Source organism: Anopheles coluzzii, chromosome X (assembly GCF_943734685.1).
Source record: "Anopheles coluzzii chromosome X, AcolN3, whole genome shotgun sequence".
In the NCBI taxonomy this organism is placed as follows: domain Eukaryota; kingdom Metazoa; phylum Arthropoda; class Insecta; order Diptera; family Culicidae; genus Anopheles; species Anopheles coluzzii.
The window spans coordinates 23,394,810-23,411,542 of record NC_064669.1 but is presented as its reverse complement, the minus strand read 5'-3'; the positions used below and the strand labels follow the sequence as shown (position 1 = coordinate 23,411,542).

General features: G+C 45.4%; 1 protein-coding gene across 1 annotated transcript; it reads right to left on the bottom strand.

Annotated features, from left to right (window-relative positions):
* Window positions 1-5,546: 5,546 nt before the first annotated feature.
* On the bottom strand, window positions 5,547-13,897 carry LOC120948080 (uncharacterized). Its single transcript, XM_040364063.2, has 4 exons — window positions 12,895-13,897; window positions 12,464-12,815; window positions 7,298-7,562; window positions 5,547-6,617 (listed from the first exon to the last, which is right to left on the bottom strand). Exons 1-4 carry the CDS (start codon window positions 13,895-13,897, stop codon window positions 5,547-5,549), a joined length of 2,691 nt encoding a protein of 896 aa, XP_040219997.2.
* Window positions 13,898-16,733: the final 2,836 nt, after the last annotated feature.

Below are 16,733 nucleotides of genomic sequence, written 5' to 3'. Positions count from 1 at the left end.
CTTTTCTCTCCAACGGCAAATTTGTCGAGCAGCTCGTCGAGCTGCCCGTCCCTGGCTCCGCCTCATACCCCTCGCCTGAGCGCGCTGTCGAAGGTTTGGATGTGTTGGTGCGTCAGACGGCCAATCGCTGTCAACCGTCGTCCGTGATTTTTCCCTCCATAGCGCCATCTCTAGCCACGGAACCCCAACGACCATCTTTCCGGGGGCCCTTGTCGCTAATATTCTGTCCACTTGTAGACATACGGGATACTACAGACTAGAGATCTTCGGCGACCGCCTAGTCCGCCTATCGTTAGGTCCGCCGCTGGTTCATGGCCGTGTTTTTTATCGTGTAGGTGCATTCTTCCCCCTGCCTGCAAAGTATGCATCGAGCAGGAGACAGTGAGGCAGTATGCAAGTTGCACGTTGAATAGGAGCGGTCCCGCGGCACCGCAATCATTCCGCACATCTGCATTCCCGTCGTGGGTTCTAACCGCGTATGAACCGTCCGCCGTAGCAAGGGGTGACTATCCGGCTACGCGGTACTCAAGTCCTGAAAAGGCCGGCATGATCGCGTAGGCCATTACGCCAATAATAATAATAATAAGAAGAAGAAAAACTTAGCATAACAGTCCACACTCGGGAAAAGTTTTTGTTTTGACTTTGTTGCTGCCGAGTCTACCGCTGTGGCGCGACAAATGCACGGAATGCACTCGACCAAAACTTGAACCTACCGATCCGAACCCATTCCAAGGCATTGCCGGTCAATCGGCGTCATGATAACTACTCCAAAACAACGAGCCACCAAATTCTGGACGGACAGGTGCAGCACCATATGCGCACCGTAAAAAACAAATCCAGAATCCTCTTTTGAATGGATTCAATTCAAAATGTTGTTTTCACTTGCATCGTTGCTTACATCGTGTGTCTTTTTAAAACCCCCAACAGCAGAGCCGATCGCAAAGATGCCAATGCCAATGGTTGTGTTGTCTCTCAGGTAGCGAGATCGAAAATGCGTGGTATTTTGTAGCCGCAGCGGATGAAAATGTACGCATCAGAATCAAATAGTTTTGGGGTTTCCAAACGCACGCACACACACAAACACACAAACACGCGCGCGCAAACTCACACACAAACACGCGCGCGCAAACTCGCACACACACACACACACACACACACACACACACACACACACGCGCGCGCGCGCACACATGCACGAACGCGCGCAAGCCAGCACACACGCACGCACACACACACGCACGTACGCGCGCCCGCGAGCATAAAAGCGCGCACGCCAGCACGCACCCACGAAAGCGCGCTCGCGAGCACGCACCCCCGAAGTCGCGCAAGCACGCACTCATCCCCCCCCCCCTCTCCACGCATGATCGATTACGGCTACCTTATCGGTAGAACGGTTGGTTCAGCTTTCTTGTAGCATCCTCATTCCTAGCGCCGGGCGGGGTGGGGAATCGCGACATGATAGAGTGAACGATCACTTTCCCCGCGCTGTGTGTGTGCATGTGTGTGACGAGACCCGAAAACGCGAGACAGATTTCGGCAAATTAAAAAAAAATTATAACCACTATATACTGTGCTACATGATGCTTAGAAGGTCGTTGAAGCATCAAACATGTTCAAATTTTAAAAAAATATTAGATTAGTGTTAGACGTTCTGATACGCTTGTTTTAAATAGGCATCACCCTCAACTGGCAGGTCTCATCAGCAGCGGCACGAAATAAAATAAACCATTCATACACCGACAACACTTCAAATCCCAATCCAGCTGCTCCTACAGCGTCTCAAAGTCACACACAAATTAATAAATGCTAACACCCACCAATAACAATACGCAACCGTAATGCACACATGAGTATCAACGCATACACCACAACAGCCAATCAGCTGGCGGCGGAAGGCACGGGCAGAAGCGCAAGTAAGGCAGGGCAGGGTGAGGGAGGAGGGAGAAGAAGCGGATGAGAAAATGGGCGCCAATCATTTTAAATTTTTTGATCGTTTTTTTTGCTCCGCCGCCATTAATAGTTCATCCATTTCACCAACAGATGGCGCTAAACTTGCTCGACCCAGCGCAGGAATCGCTGAAGTCCAGCGCGGGAGACCAGCTAAAATCTGCGCTGGCCAGCGCAGGCTTTGGTACATTTCCTGCGCTGGAAACTGCTCGAATTTGCGCAGCGGGGTTGTAGTGAGAGAAGATCGCATAGTACTACCATTGAAGTTGCGAAAGAGAGCATTAACCTTTGCGCATCGGGGACATCCTGGAATTGTTGCGATGCGAAGGAACTTAAGAGAAAAGATTTGGTGGCCATGTATGGACCGAGATGTGACAGACGCAGTCGAAGAGTGTGTTGGCTGCACGGCCGTTAGAAAGGAACACCCTCCGGAGCCGATGATACGTAAAGAGATGCCTGAACGTGCATGGCAAGAAATTGGAATTGACTTTTTCTCTGCCAAAGAATGCGCCACATTTCTTGTCATAGTTGATTATTATAGTCGGTTTATAAAAGTAATAGAAATGAAAAATACGAACGCAACCAAAACAATCGAAGCTCTGGAAATGTTTTTTTTGCGAACAGACTTATCCCGAATCCATTCGCTCTGACAATGGCCCACCATTTGCGAGCGAAGAGTTTGCCGAATACTGTAAGAGCAAAAACATCAAACACATACGCACCATCCCCTACCCAACGGGACAAAAGTAGAAAGCTTGGAGCAAAATAATCGTTTGTCTCCCTCTATCCTCTATACCGCGCTTGCTTGCACTCATGCGCGAGCGCTCGAGTATATTCTCTCAGAACTGAGCATTCGCAGTTCAACCCATGCAGTGAGAATGTATGTGTTAATGTACAGCGAAATTTGTCTCTGTATCTCATTCCCCCACCCCCAAAAACCACATTCACTCTCCGCGCACTCTTAAAATTTTGGCGCGCACGCTACGTACAACACAATACAAAAGGTCGTTTTAACCGCGCGCACTGATCAAAGTCGCGATGGTTCAATCGGTACGCCGACGCTCCATGTCAGAGATTGGTGTGAAGAAAAAGTTTTTCTGACCAAATCGACAACACACACGCGACGACACACATCGTCACATCGACCGCCGTCGATGGAAGTGTGATGATCTAAAAATAGATCTGTGGGGCGAGTGAGAAGGGGGAGGGGCGTAGAACAAGAACGTGTAAGCGTGAGTCGTCGCGTGTGCGTGTGTGTACACTCAAGAACTCATTTTTTGCTCTTTCCTGGAAACCACATGTTTCTACATTCTTCTGATTTTAAGCAACAAAAGTAGAAGGGGAAGTAGAAGGCTACTTCATTTCTACTTTCCTTGCTACTTTCGAGCGTGTTGACTCGCTTGGGTATTGGCCCCAAATGAATGGCTTGGTTGAGAGGCAAAACCACCCAACCGACAAATTCAAATATTTTCGACGTCGTGTGTACGTCGTGTGAACGTTCACCCGACGTCGGGTAGTCGTCGCAGTTAAGTCAATATACGACGATGCGAAATTTTTTTAAACGAAAAACGCCACAATTATAGCAGATTTTCTGGAGTATTTCGCTCGTGGTTTTTGTCTAGGACAATGGCCATAAAAAGGTGGTTCAAAAAGTCGATACCCTCTCTCCCCCTCACTCTTTCTCTATGGGTACCGTACGATCCATCTCGCTATTCTCACATGGTAGCGGGAGTGATATCGCTTATCTGCTGTCTTCTTTATCCGTTCACCCAGATCATATTCGTTTTGAGTGACGTTGCTTCCTCACCTCCTTCATTCCCACCTTTCTCTCCCAGCAGTTATTGGCGAATGCTTGACCTTGCCTTGTGTGCTTGACTTGGTTATTGTTTTTTTCCTTCCCGTTTTGTTTTGGCTGCTTGATGCATTGCGCGTTGGCTAGAGCCGTCGTTCGAATCTGGATTTGATCAGCGTGCAAGTTGTCGCGTGGATGTATGAATAGATTTACCGTTGGAGCTATTTATCGGATCGATTGATTGCATGCTGCGTACGGGTTTTATATTGTTTCTTAATGCAGTTAGTTGCACTTGTAAAAAAAATAATAATCAATCAATGGACGATCATCAATGCACTAGCACACACAACATATCATGTGAAGCCAACCAATGCTTAACATTGTCAAATATTCAAATGAGGGATGATGTCTTTGAACACATTTTTCTCTTCATTTTTTTATTGTTTTTATTCAACAATGCACAATTCCTCCAATCCCCCCCCCCCTCTCCTCTCTTTCCTTCCCACACAATCGGGAATACAGGTAAGGATTTAACAACCATATTGTACCGTCTTCTTCCTAATTAACGGGGGCTCCTCTCCGGAAGAGAAAAAGGCACGTCTCCCCTGCCTCTCGCTCAATGCTGTAAGCGAGCAGGGCCCGCCTCGGCTTAGGTGGCGCACGCTTCTCTCGCTCGCGTTGCTTAGCTTGCATCTTCTCTCGCTTTTTTTGGAAACGCATCATCGTTGCGGATGGTGCTGCGCGGCCATATCGATATCTGGAGGGTGGCATAGAGAGATGTGTTCTAGCCCGTCGCTGCACTCGCCATTGACGCAGCATGCGTAAGTGACGTTTATGCTGTATGCATTGTCGATGGCGCTGCGACTGCGCTCGGGAATTGGCTGTACCGACCTCCCCCCTGCCCCCTCCCTTCCCCCTAATGTCGGTGATGCAGCCGGAGCCACGCGTCAAGCTGCTCCATTACGCCACGCGTCCCCGCATTATATGGATGGCTTGATTGGTTTTGGCTGCCCCTCGTTCTCGTGCTACTCGAACACAACACAACAACATACCCGTCCTAGGTTCAAGCCCCGTATGGTCCAAGTGGCCCAGGACTGGCTATTCCGCTGTCCCGGAAAACCAATTAGTAACAGGTAAAGTCAACTCGCACGAATTAACAACATGCTCGTATCCGGTTCAATCCTCGTGAGAACCGTCTCTCGTAGCAAGGGCTAAACATCCGGCAGTCGGCGTAGACCGGCAGCCCCGCGCAGGGTGTTACGCAAAGAAAAAGAAAAACAGGAGATTCACGCCCAAGAGTGATTGAGGCAGGTAGCAAAGCAATGGTTGTTGTGTCAAATAAGATAAAGATAAAGAAACTTTTTCTACGATCCTTCGCTCATAAGATGATATGGACCATACTTTCAATTTCATTTTTGACAGAAAATTGTTTCCAAAGTGTGACTGGAAGGAAGAACATCGACCTACAAAAAATGCATGTTGTTCCCTTCCTGTATGTCCTTCCCGTTCCTATCTGCTCCCTTCAGCTCGCTTCGCTCTCGTCCCCCATTGTTTAGAACCCATCGTCGCTTCGGAACAGTAAACGCTACTACACGCAATCCCCGCTTTCATCTTCTCATCTCACCTCTGCGATAATCACCCTTTCCGCTCCTCCTTCCGCTCTTGTTTGCCCTTGAAGATCGATAGAGATGTGTACATGAACGGGCACGGATGTGATCCGATCCGCAGTTCAAATCTGCACGATTCGCGTAGCAGCTCGAACATCCTCCCCACCTTGACGAATGTCAACAAAAAGTTGTTTCCTACATTACACGGGGTTTTCGCTATCAGTGCTGAGCGGTAAAACGCATATTTTCGTGATCGGTAATTCGGTAATTCGTTCGTGATCGGGCGTAATTATTCCCTTAGCGGTCTTGAGCGTAACGACGCGTACCATCTTGTCTTCACCGGGATGGATTTCAACGATACGCGCGAGAGGCCAACGAGTGGTGGGTAACGATTCGTCCATGAGGATCACTAACCTGCCGGGAAGTATGTTGCTGTTGTTGCTGCCACCACTTGCATAACTTTTTTGCATTTCTTGTAGATACTCAGTGGCCCAATGCTTCCAAAAACGCTGAACCAAAAGCTGCCACTTCTGAAGATCATCTAGCGTGCAGGATTTCAGCTGGGTGTAGTCCGGTTCAGGCACGGCGAACATCGATGTGCCAATAAGGAAGTGTGCCGGTGTGAGTGCAGCTAGCTCGTTGGGATCGTCGGACAAAGGCAACAGCGGACGGGAATTCATCGCTGTCTCGATTTGGTGGAGCACAGTGCAGTAGCCTTCGTACGACAGCCGCGTATTGCCCAGGTGACGATAGAGGTGTCGCTTCGCCGTCTTTACTACTGCTTCCCATAATCCGCCGAAGTGTGGAGCCTTTGGTGGGTTGAAATGCCAAGTGATTCCCCGGTCAGCGCATCTGGTAGCCACGGTGTTGCGGTGTTGTTCGTCGTTGAACAGCTCAAAAAGCTCCTTCAGTTCACGTTCTGTGCCTTCGAAGTTTTTCCCATTATCAGAATGGATGTGGGCTGGCAATCCGCGTCGTGATGTGAATTGGCGTAGCGCTGCTAAGAATCCCGCCGTTGTGAGGTCTCCTACGAGTTCCAAATGCACAGCTTTCGTAGCGAAACACACGAAAACGCACAGATAGCTCTTAGTAGCTGCTGCCTTCCGGTGCGCTGGCTTCAAATAGAATGGACCGGCGTAGTCCACTCCGGTTACAGAAAACGGTCGGATCGGTGTGATGCGGGATGGTGGAAGCTGGCCAACCGGCTGCCGTGCGAGTTCCTTGAGATGCTTTTCACCAAGCGACGTCCGTCCAGTGGCCAATACAGATCTCTAATGCGAGATAGCAATAGCCTTCCACTAGCATGTTTCAGCTCTTCGTGGTAATCTTCCGCAAGCAGACGGGTGAATTTGTGGTTCTTCTGCAGAACAGCTGGATGCTTGGCCTGATACGGTAGTTGCGACCAGTGTTGTTAACTGTTGACATTTTTCATGATAGTCACCGTAAACAGCCGGTCAAAATAATTTTTGGCTGATGACATTCAATGCTTCCACGACACGACTGTCATTAAACGAAATTCATTCGTGTCGCTACCGTCAGGGCTGATGCAATGACATGAAATGTAAACAATGTAGTCTGAATGTCATTTGACATTTTTTGAACAACACAAATCGATACGATCGGAGGATTATGAAGTGTATCGTCGCTGAATTCTAGTGAAATAGCAAAAACTAGTGAAATGAAAGCCTTTGCACCGCACGCTCTGTTGTAGTTTGACATGAATACGGCCGTTTGCAATACGACACAGTTCACGATTCATACAGGTTGGCGAATGTCAAATGAATGTATCTTGAAAATGTCTTCATGTCAAATGACATTTTTTGACGGGAATGTCAAATGACAGAGAGAGATGGGAATGGGAAGCTTCAAATCGAATGAATGTTTACAATTTTATGTCGATGAACGTCACCGTTCGCAACACTGGTTGCGACAAGTTCATTCGTCCTCTCACCCGTATTACTTCTTCTGTATCCAGGAATGGGGTAAGTTTTCGTAAAGGTGATTGTTTCATCAATGCTTCTCCCTTTTTTAGCTGCTTGATTTCCGCGGAAAATGAATCATGCTGGGCTATTCGGTAAAGAACAGTTTTTGCAGCATCCACGTACTCGGGCGTGATCGTCTTAGATGCATTGGTGTGCGGTATCGGTCGCTGGGATCGCGCCTTCTGCTTGATGTTGCGCACAAACCGTATGCAGTATGCAATGATGCGTACCATTCTGGTGAAGGATGAAGAAATGCCAAACCATGGATGAGTTGGTGTACAAACTAAAGCGGCACTCACCTGGCGTGTTTCTAGGTCCGCCTCATCGCTTGGTTCTGGATCTGAGCTGGGCCAATGGGACGAAGGTTGTGTCGTGATCGATGGACATTTTTCTTCACTTTTATCTATTTTTTTTACTTTTATCAAACTTTTTCTTTATTTCCTCGCTTTAAACCTCCCCACAACCTTGCTTCTATTGATCAACCACAAGACTGACGTCCGTCTTCCCCAACTTCCTTTACTTTCCAGTTTCGCCCGGCCTGTTTTGCGCTTGACGCTCTTTCGCCCTTTCAAGCAAATTGCTTGACTAAATATTTTCTTGCAAGGGTAATTCAATTTTTGTTTTGAATATTATTATTAACCGTTCCTATCTGTATTACTCCTTCTCATTCAACTGATATATTAGTTTATCGCCTGCTTCCTTTTTTTATTTTTTTTTATTGTTATTTCGCTGTCCTATCTCAATCCCTACATCCTACGTCACCTCTACTCTTAATCAACAAATATGGTACATTAGTGTATTTTTGAATCTTTCCGGTATGCGAATGTCTCTCTTAGGTCTAGCTTCTACATTGTTTCTATTATCGGTAACTTGTTATGAAACAGACATTGGTAGCGTTGTAAAACAATCTTCCTCTGTTAATCCCTGATCCTCGACTGAAGAGTTATCACTAATATTTGGAACGCGCTTGACATCTCGGACATTTCTAGTTAGCTTATTCCCGAACCCGTCTACGATAACAACCTTGGCGCCTTCTCTCGTTAATACCGTGTACCTTTCGTTGGAAAAGGTAGGATCGGTTTTTGTTCTTTGAGAAGTAACTGTTAAAACTATGTCGCCGGTTGCGATGTCATTTTCTTTTGCTCCTCGATGTTTGTCTGCGTACTGTTTACTTATTAGTTTTGATAAGTTGTCATTTTCCCGTACCTCGTCTCTATCCGGTTCATACTTGGACCTCCACAAGCAAGGAAAGGTGCCTCGATACCGCCATCCCACCAGCAGTTCAAAGGGTGTTATTCCCAAACGCGAGTGATGTTTTCGTGTGTTATGAGTATGGACGTACTCGTCCAATGCTATTCTCCAGTTCCTTCCTTCTGCTTTTGCTGCTGCTACCGCCTTAATGACACCTTGGTTCTGTCGTTCTACCGCTCCGTTCGACTGTGCGCTTAGGGGTATTGATTTTCTAACCCTAACCCCTTTAGCTTCCCAATATTGAATAAATTCCGAACTCTGAAAAGGAGGCCCATTATCGCTTTGGACAATTAAAGGCAACCCCCATATTGAAAAGACTTTAGATAGGGCTGCGTTGGTACTCTTAGCATTTGTCAGTCTCATTTCTGACACGTGTAAATAACGAGAATACGTATCTACGATCAGCAGAAACTCCCCCGATCCAAAACCCTGTAGGGATAGGAAATCGATCTGTAAAATCTCCCATGGTCCGTTAGGTAATTCTCTACATGATAAGGGTATAGGTGGGTTCCTTTTCGAGACTACGATACAGGTCTCACAATTACTCACGTAATCCGCTGCTTCCCTCGACATATTCGGCCACCAAAAGAATTCTCGCAGTATCTTCTTTGTAGCCCCACAACCGACGTGACCTCGATGGGCCGCTTCTAGTGCTCTAGCTCGAAGATTTGTAGGTAGTACTATAAGGTCGCCCTTGAAAACGGTAGGTCCTAATGTTTCGAGGTTTTTGCTTTCTGCCTCATATCGCCGGAGGGATTTTATCCACTTCCCGTTTTGAATTGCCGTTCTAACAGCTAGCAGTTCTTCGTCTGATTCGGATGATGTTTGTATATCTGTCCATGAGATATTCATATCGCCAGCGTCCAGTGCATATAGCAAATGTTTTTCGTTATCTTCATCGAACGCGTCGTCTGTTTGAGACTTACCGATCAATCGTGAAAGTGCGTCGGCAACGTTCAAATCTCCGGGTATTCTAGCTACATTAAATTGATATGGAAGAAGACGAAGAGCCCATGCTTCTGCCCTTGTAATCGCTCTTTTACCCGTACGTTGGCAGCTGCCGAATATAAACTCATTAGCCTCAGAGTCTTTTCTAATTGTGAAGAATTTGTTTATCAAGTAATAGGTAAACCTTTCTACACTCCATACTATTGCCAAAGCTTCTTTCTGCGTATGAGGGTATCTTTTTTCTGATGATGTGAGTGATTTGGAAGCGCAAGCTATTATACGTGGTGTTTTTGCGTCGTTAAATTGTACAAGTACTGCGCCTAGTCCTGTTGGGGACGCGTCAACATAAAGTTCGTTAGTAGACTGTACTGGTGTTTGGATCATTGTCGAGGACCCGTATGGTTCGGGGTCAAACGGTTGATTTTCCGAAGGTTCTTCTATCCAGGTGTTATGCCGGATCTTTTTACGAGTTTCCTTAAGTTCTTTCTCCAAGAGCGTTTCTACATACACCGAGACTGCAGCTGAGAGATGGCTGTGAGAGAATTGACAACCGGTTTCTCACGCTGGTGTGTGTAGAAGCTCTGAAAAGCGCCGAGATGAGACTTTTAAAATGATGTTGAAAAATTCCATTTTAATCGCTAAAATGAAATAAAAAAAGTTTCTTTTACTTTTTAATAATATATCTACGATTATTAGACGGCAAAATGCAAACTATAATTGATCGATCGCTATAAACTGCCAATTCAATTTTTCTCAGCTCCATCGTTCTTTGCATGCCGAGGAGAATTCTCTCACCGAAAATGCTGTCAGTCGCTGTCAAAGCATGCTGTCAGTTATTTTCTCAGCAGCATTCTCGCTGTATGTAGAAAGGCTCCAAGAGGGCATTCTTGTTTTTTTCTGCTAATAAAGCTTCCGTTAATGCATCAATGTTGGCCTGTGTCATGCTATGATAAAATATTAACAAAACGCGAAAACAATACCACCATAAATAAATTAACTATGAAGACAAACCAAAATATAGTTCTGTTAAGTATTATGGAATGCTGATAGAGGTGCTGAGACCGTATCGTTCGCGTCAGAAGTTAATACTAGAAGTACACAGCCTGTTCATAAGGTGCGAGTTTACGCGTTCCCGAGACGTACGGTTGAGTATTTAAGTATAATATTTAAATGGGGATAATTTGTGATGCATAAAGTATTTTTTTATTATTATTTTTTAAACTTAAATTATTTTTGGGTACATATCCGTGAAAAGAGATAAAACTATTTGTTGTTTGTAAATTGATTTAAAATTATACTATTTATCTCGGGTTCACGTGTCTCGGAAACAAGATGTGTCTATGTCATGCATTTTTAATATATATTTTTCGGAAAATTCCTCTCAGGGAAACAGTGTCCTCTCAGGGATACATGGTTAATTTTTCTGGAAATTCCTCTCAGGGAAACAGTGTCCTCTCAGGGATACATGGTTAATTTTTCAAGAAATTCCTCTCAGGGAAGCACCGTCCTCTCAGGGAGCTGGCTGTATTCTTGAATTTTCAATATTGCCAAATCACTCAGGATTTGCTAGTCTAGGTATTGTTTTTTTTTTTTAATAAGCGTATTATTGCTTGCATATGCACATGAGTATGTACATGCACACAAGTGCCCGGTGCGCACAGGTACGCGCGTATATATTACACAGTTATCATATGTATTACTTTAAGCTATTAAAATTTAATATATTTTTGTTAAAAAAAACCGATGTAAATAACTAATAGTAAAACAATGTGAAAAAAACGTCTATATAAAGAAGATGGTTCGTTGTAAAACTTTTTTTTCTGTTTTAAAATTTGAACCCTCCATTTTATTTACGTGATCGTGTGGTTTTTTTTTTTATTACCGGGACACACATATACCTACACACGTGCACACGCACAGACACACACGCGCGAGCTTCATACTATATTATAATTCTATAAGTATGTCTTTGAAATTACAGTTCCTTCTCTAAAAAATAATAGAAAACAGTTGCGCAATTTTCGAAAAGAAAAATCGCGACTTATTATTTCTCTGCACTGGAAACCACACGTCGCCATATTGAAACACTTTCTTTCCGCCTTTACTTCGGCAAAGACATACTTGTACATACATATATATGTATATAATATCGTCGTATATCGTATATATCGACGCTCACACACGAGTATATATTTAATCCGTAATATCTTATTTATGATCATTAAAGAATTTTAAAGTGTTAACTAAAATCGTACGGGGTCTTTATATAAAAAGTATTGTGGATGAAACTGTACAAAATTTTATCCGCTTGACAGGGCACCGCCATTTTCTGTGTCGCGTGCGTCGTATTTTTATGACAATCTTCACTTGAATTCAACGCGCTACATTCTTGTCGAGAGCTTCTTTACTCACAACTCACCGACTTGCGCCATTGTCGTGATCGATGGACATTTTTCTTCACTTTTATCTATTTTTTTTACTTTTATCAAACTTTTTCTTTATTTCCTCGCTTTAAACCTCCCCACAACCTTGCTTCTATTGATCAACCACAAGACTGACGTCCGTCTTCCCCAACTTCCTTTACTTTCCAGTTTTGCCCGGCCTGTTTTGCGCTTGACGCTCTTTCGCCCTTTCAAGCAAATTGCTTGATTAAATATTTTCTTGCAAGGGTAATTCAATTTTTGTTTTGAATATTATTATTAACCGTTCCTATCCGTATTACTCCTTCTCATTCAACTGATATGTTAGTTCATCACTTGCTTCCTTTTTTATTTTTTTTTTTATTATTATTTCCCTGTCCTATTTCAATCCCTACAGGTTGCACAAGCCAATCTGGACCGTTATTCCAAAGCTGATTCTGCGTGAAGTGTGCTGCCGACATGCCTCGGGAAACCAAGTCAGCAGGATTGGATGTGCCAGAAACGTGCCTCCATTGCCTTGGATGAGAGTAGTGTTGCACCTCAGCTACTCGATTTGCCACGAACGTCTTCCAGGAGTTGGGAGGTGACGCAATCCATTTTAGCGTCACTGTTGAGTCGGACCAGAAAACCGATTCGGCGCACACGATCTGCATTGCCTCCTTGACGCGATGATGCAGATGGGCGCCCAGGACAGCTGCGCTTAGTTCAAGCCTCGGCAACGTGACGCGCTTCAGTGGTGCCACTCGAGACTTCGAAGCTAATAGGCTGATGCGGACTTCTCCCGCCGCGTTTTCACAACGAGCGTAGACACATGCTCCGTAGGCGGCCTCCGAAGCATCGGTAAATGTGTGAAATTCTACTGTTGCATCTGGTAAGAAAGCGTAACGGTTAGTCCTGTACTCGGATAACGTTTTCCAGTCGCTCTGAATCGCCTTCCATTTTTTTACAGATGTGATTAGGAACAGGTTCATCCCAGCCGGATTTGAGTAGCCATAGCTCCTGGATCAGCATCTTAGCACGCACGATCACCGGTGCTATCAATCCGAGCGGATCGTACATTTTGGCAATGCTCGACAAAATAGATCGCTTGGTCGACGTGGCTTCATCAGCCTCAGTGTTGGATTCAAAACACAGCTCATCCGATTCAGGCTTCCACGAGATGCCGAGTGCTTTGACCGTCTCGTTGGGTATAAAATGCAGCGATGAGTGTGTGCCGATATACTCGGTGCTTAAGCCGGAGAGCACGCTCAGATTGTTTGAGGTCCACTTGCGCAACTCAAACCTACCATTGAGAATTTGTCGGTACATTTTAGCTATATCTCCCACAAGTGCTATTTGGTAGGTGCGGAATCGCAACACAATATCAAGCAGCTCGTCCTGCACGATTGGACCAACACATAGAATGTCATTCAAGGAATAACCGGTGCTTGTTTTTGCAGATCCGTCGAACGCGACCCTTACTTTCGTGGTGGTACTGGATGCTTTAAATACGGGATGGTACGGTAGGTAGTACGCCCGTTCATCCCCACTATCTTTGTTCATGAGCGACATGTGCCCCAGCTCCAAATACTCCTTCATGAAGGCATGATAGTCTTCCTTGAGCTGTGGGTTGCGTTCTAGCCTCCTCTCCAGCAGCTCGAAGAGTCTCAAAGCGGTAGTTTTAGACAGGCCAAGCTTTTCCGTGAAGTCGGTCTGTTTGGGCAATCGTACAATATAGCGACCCGACTCGTCGCGCTGAGTGGTTTCTTTATACAATGTTTCGCATCGCCGCTCATCAGGTGAGTACGAATCATTGACGCTTAACTCTTCCAGCTTCCAAAAGCGTTCGAGAGACTCCTCCAGGGATGCCATGCAGACGATTGTGGACGCGGCGGTGCAATCGGTCGGAGATGCTGGATTCTGAGGAGAGGTGGGACCAATCATGACCCACCCAAACACGCTGTTCAGCATAGTTGGAAGGTTCGGAGCAAGCTCGTGCGATTTTACGTTCGTAAAGAAGGAAGCGTAATGACGGGCACCAAGGATGAGATCAATCGGGGCTGATTTATCGAACTGCGGGTCAGCCAAAACAAATTCCGAAGGAATGTTCCAGCCGCGAGTGGAAACATCATGCGCCGGCAGATCAGCGATCACCTTGTCTACTACCAGAAAATCGACATCCAAGTCAAAATGTTCAACACGTGAAGCAATTTGAGCTCGAACCGACCTCCTCACCGTTCTGGTGGATAGTCCTGCTCCTTTGAGGGTTATGTTAACCGTGCTACCTTTCAAAGCCAACCTCTGAGCAAGGCGATTGCTCATCAAATTGGGTTGTGATGCGCTGTCTAAGAGTGCACGCACAGGATGCAGGATGCCGTGTGCATCGGTTACATTTAGAAGTGCAGTTTGTAATAATATTTGTGAAGGTGATTGTTTTATTGCAGCTGCGTAGCTGCGTTGTATGCTAGCCGTGTGATCATCAGTGGCGTGTGTTGTGTGTGAAGGTTCATCTTGCGCAGCTAGCATTGGAAATGTAGTGGAAGATGTGCTGGGAGTGCTTTCAGTGTGAATCATTGTGTGATGCGCCAAGTTGCAATGACGACACTTGTACTGTGACGAGCAATCGCGGGCACGGTGATTGTCTCGCAGACAATTCAATCACAAGCGGGCATCAAGTACCTTACGGTACCGCTGGGCCGGATTCATGGCATTAAAACGCTGGCATTTTGTTATGGTGTGCGGCATATTGCACAACGGGCATTTATTAACATCGCGGTCAGTGGTAGCAAAACTAGCAGTGCGCGGAAAAATGGAGCGTCTTGGTGGTATCGGTGCTTCTATAGGTGATGGTTCGGGTTTGTTTACTAATAGCGTCTCGAGTACGCGCATACGGCGGTGCAAAAAGGCAATCAACGAATCGTAGCTCGGATTGTCATTGGTCGAAGCAAACTCTTCCCAATCGCGCAATGTGTTAGAGGGCAATTTTGTGCAAAGTAAATGCTCTAAAATGCTACTCCAGCCGTCAGTTTTCTCTTCCAAGTGATTTAAAGTTTTTTTGTGACGCTCGAACTCGTCCACTAGTTGGTGCAGGATTGTCGCACTTTCCCTCTTCGCTGGTGTGATGCCGAACATCGCTTGTAAGTGGCGTTTTTTCAGTAGATATTCATTCGAATATCGCTCAGCGAGTGTTTTCCAAGCTAATTCATAGCTGGAGGCGCTTATTGTAATGGCGTCGATCACTTGCGCTGCTTCACCTTTTAGGGCTGCGCGTAGATAATGGAATTTTTGTATTGGCGGCAAATCAACATTATTGTAAATCAAACACTTAAAGGTATCCCTAAAGGTCAGCCATTGAATATAATCGCCGTCAAACTCCGGCTTAGCGATGGTGGGCAGTTTTATGCCTTGTAGCGGGTTCCTACCGGCTCCTTGCTGCAACACTTCGCTGCGCGGAATTTCTCTATATTTCGCTTTCAATGCCGATTGAACGCGAATCAAGCGCGAATCAAATCCTCCCTAAGGGCGGCATTGTGTGTCACCTCTTCAGCAGCGGTTGCACTGTCCTCCAGCTGCTGTTGAAGGCTCTCCAAATCCTTGCATATTTGGTCAAATTTGGCCATACGAGTTTCCACCTCGATAGAACCCCTATCGGGCTGGTAGTTTTACGAAGAAACTCTTCGTAACGGGCCAAAATGGCAATCAAAATCGTTCGTCTCGACGACAAAATAAGCAGTTGAGCTGGCATCTTACTAAAACTGCGATTATCGTGTGCGCGAGTGTAGTGTAAAGTGCAGTGTAACGGTCGGGCAGTGAAAGGCAAAGATGTTTAACACTTTATCGAAAAAATTGCGAATATTCAGGATATCGGCACTATCCTGGTCACGGCACCAATGTTTCGTCGCGAATAGTTTTCGGATAAAGTTTCCTTTTCTTTCTTTGGTTTTTGCTGCTAATAATTACCGAAACCGTAAGAAATTGCTGGTGATGAAGAGAGGGAAAAAGCCTTTTCGCCCTCTATTTATTAATTGAAGATCGATAGAGATGTGTACATGAACGGGCACGGATGTGATCCGATCGGCAGTTCAAATCTGCACGATTCGTGTAGCTGCTCGAACAACTGGGAAACTTGAACCTAAGTTCAAACTCCAAAAATTTACTGTGCTAGAAAAGAAGGGAAACGATACCATCGTTGCTAATGAAGCAGGGGTACGGTATCGACGTTCAATAACACATCTACGGAATTTCCCATCCCAATTTGAAAACGATATTCCGTCATCAAAACTTCCCAGACCTCAACAAGATAACCCAGAAAAGCCATTGACATCCGACAAACCAAAACCCCTAGCACCAAAGCGAGAACAAAAATTTTATCATGTTTTGAAGCATCCAGTAAATCGACTATTGTGAGAAAACCTCACGAATGTTCGGCTACGTGGTACAACTCGTTTTCTTTCCCGATAATTCCAAAAACTTGTGCCGGTTAGAAAAATGAATGCGACTCGTTCAAATGTCCGTTTGCTACTGTATATTCAATTGTCAAGAGTTCATTACATAATTCATTTTGAGTTCATTCTGTTATCCTTATCTATGCCTATGAGTTCATTTCCTATCCTATCTCTAAATTTAGTTCGAATTTCGAATTCGAACTAATAAATTCAAATGATCAATCTCCAACAACTAGTAAGAAATAAGAAGTTACCCCTCAGATATCGGCAGGAATAATTGTATGTCCCGCACAACAAAATCGAGCAGTTGTTGAGCTCGGTTTCTAGAAGGCTTTCCGCTGAAACCGATCGAGAAAGCGAGC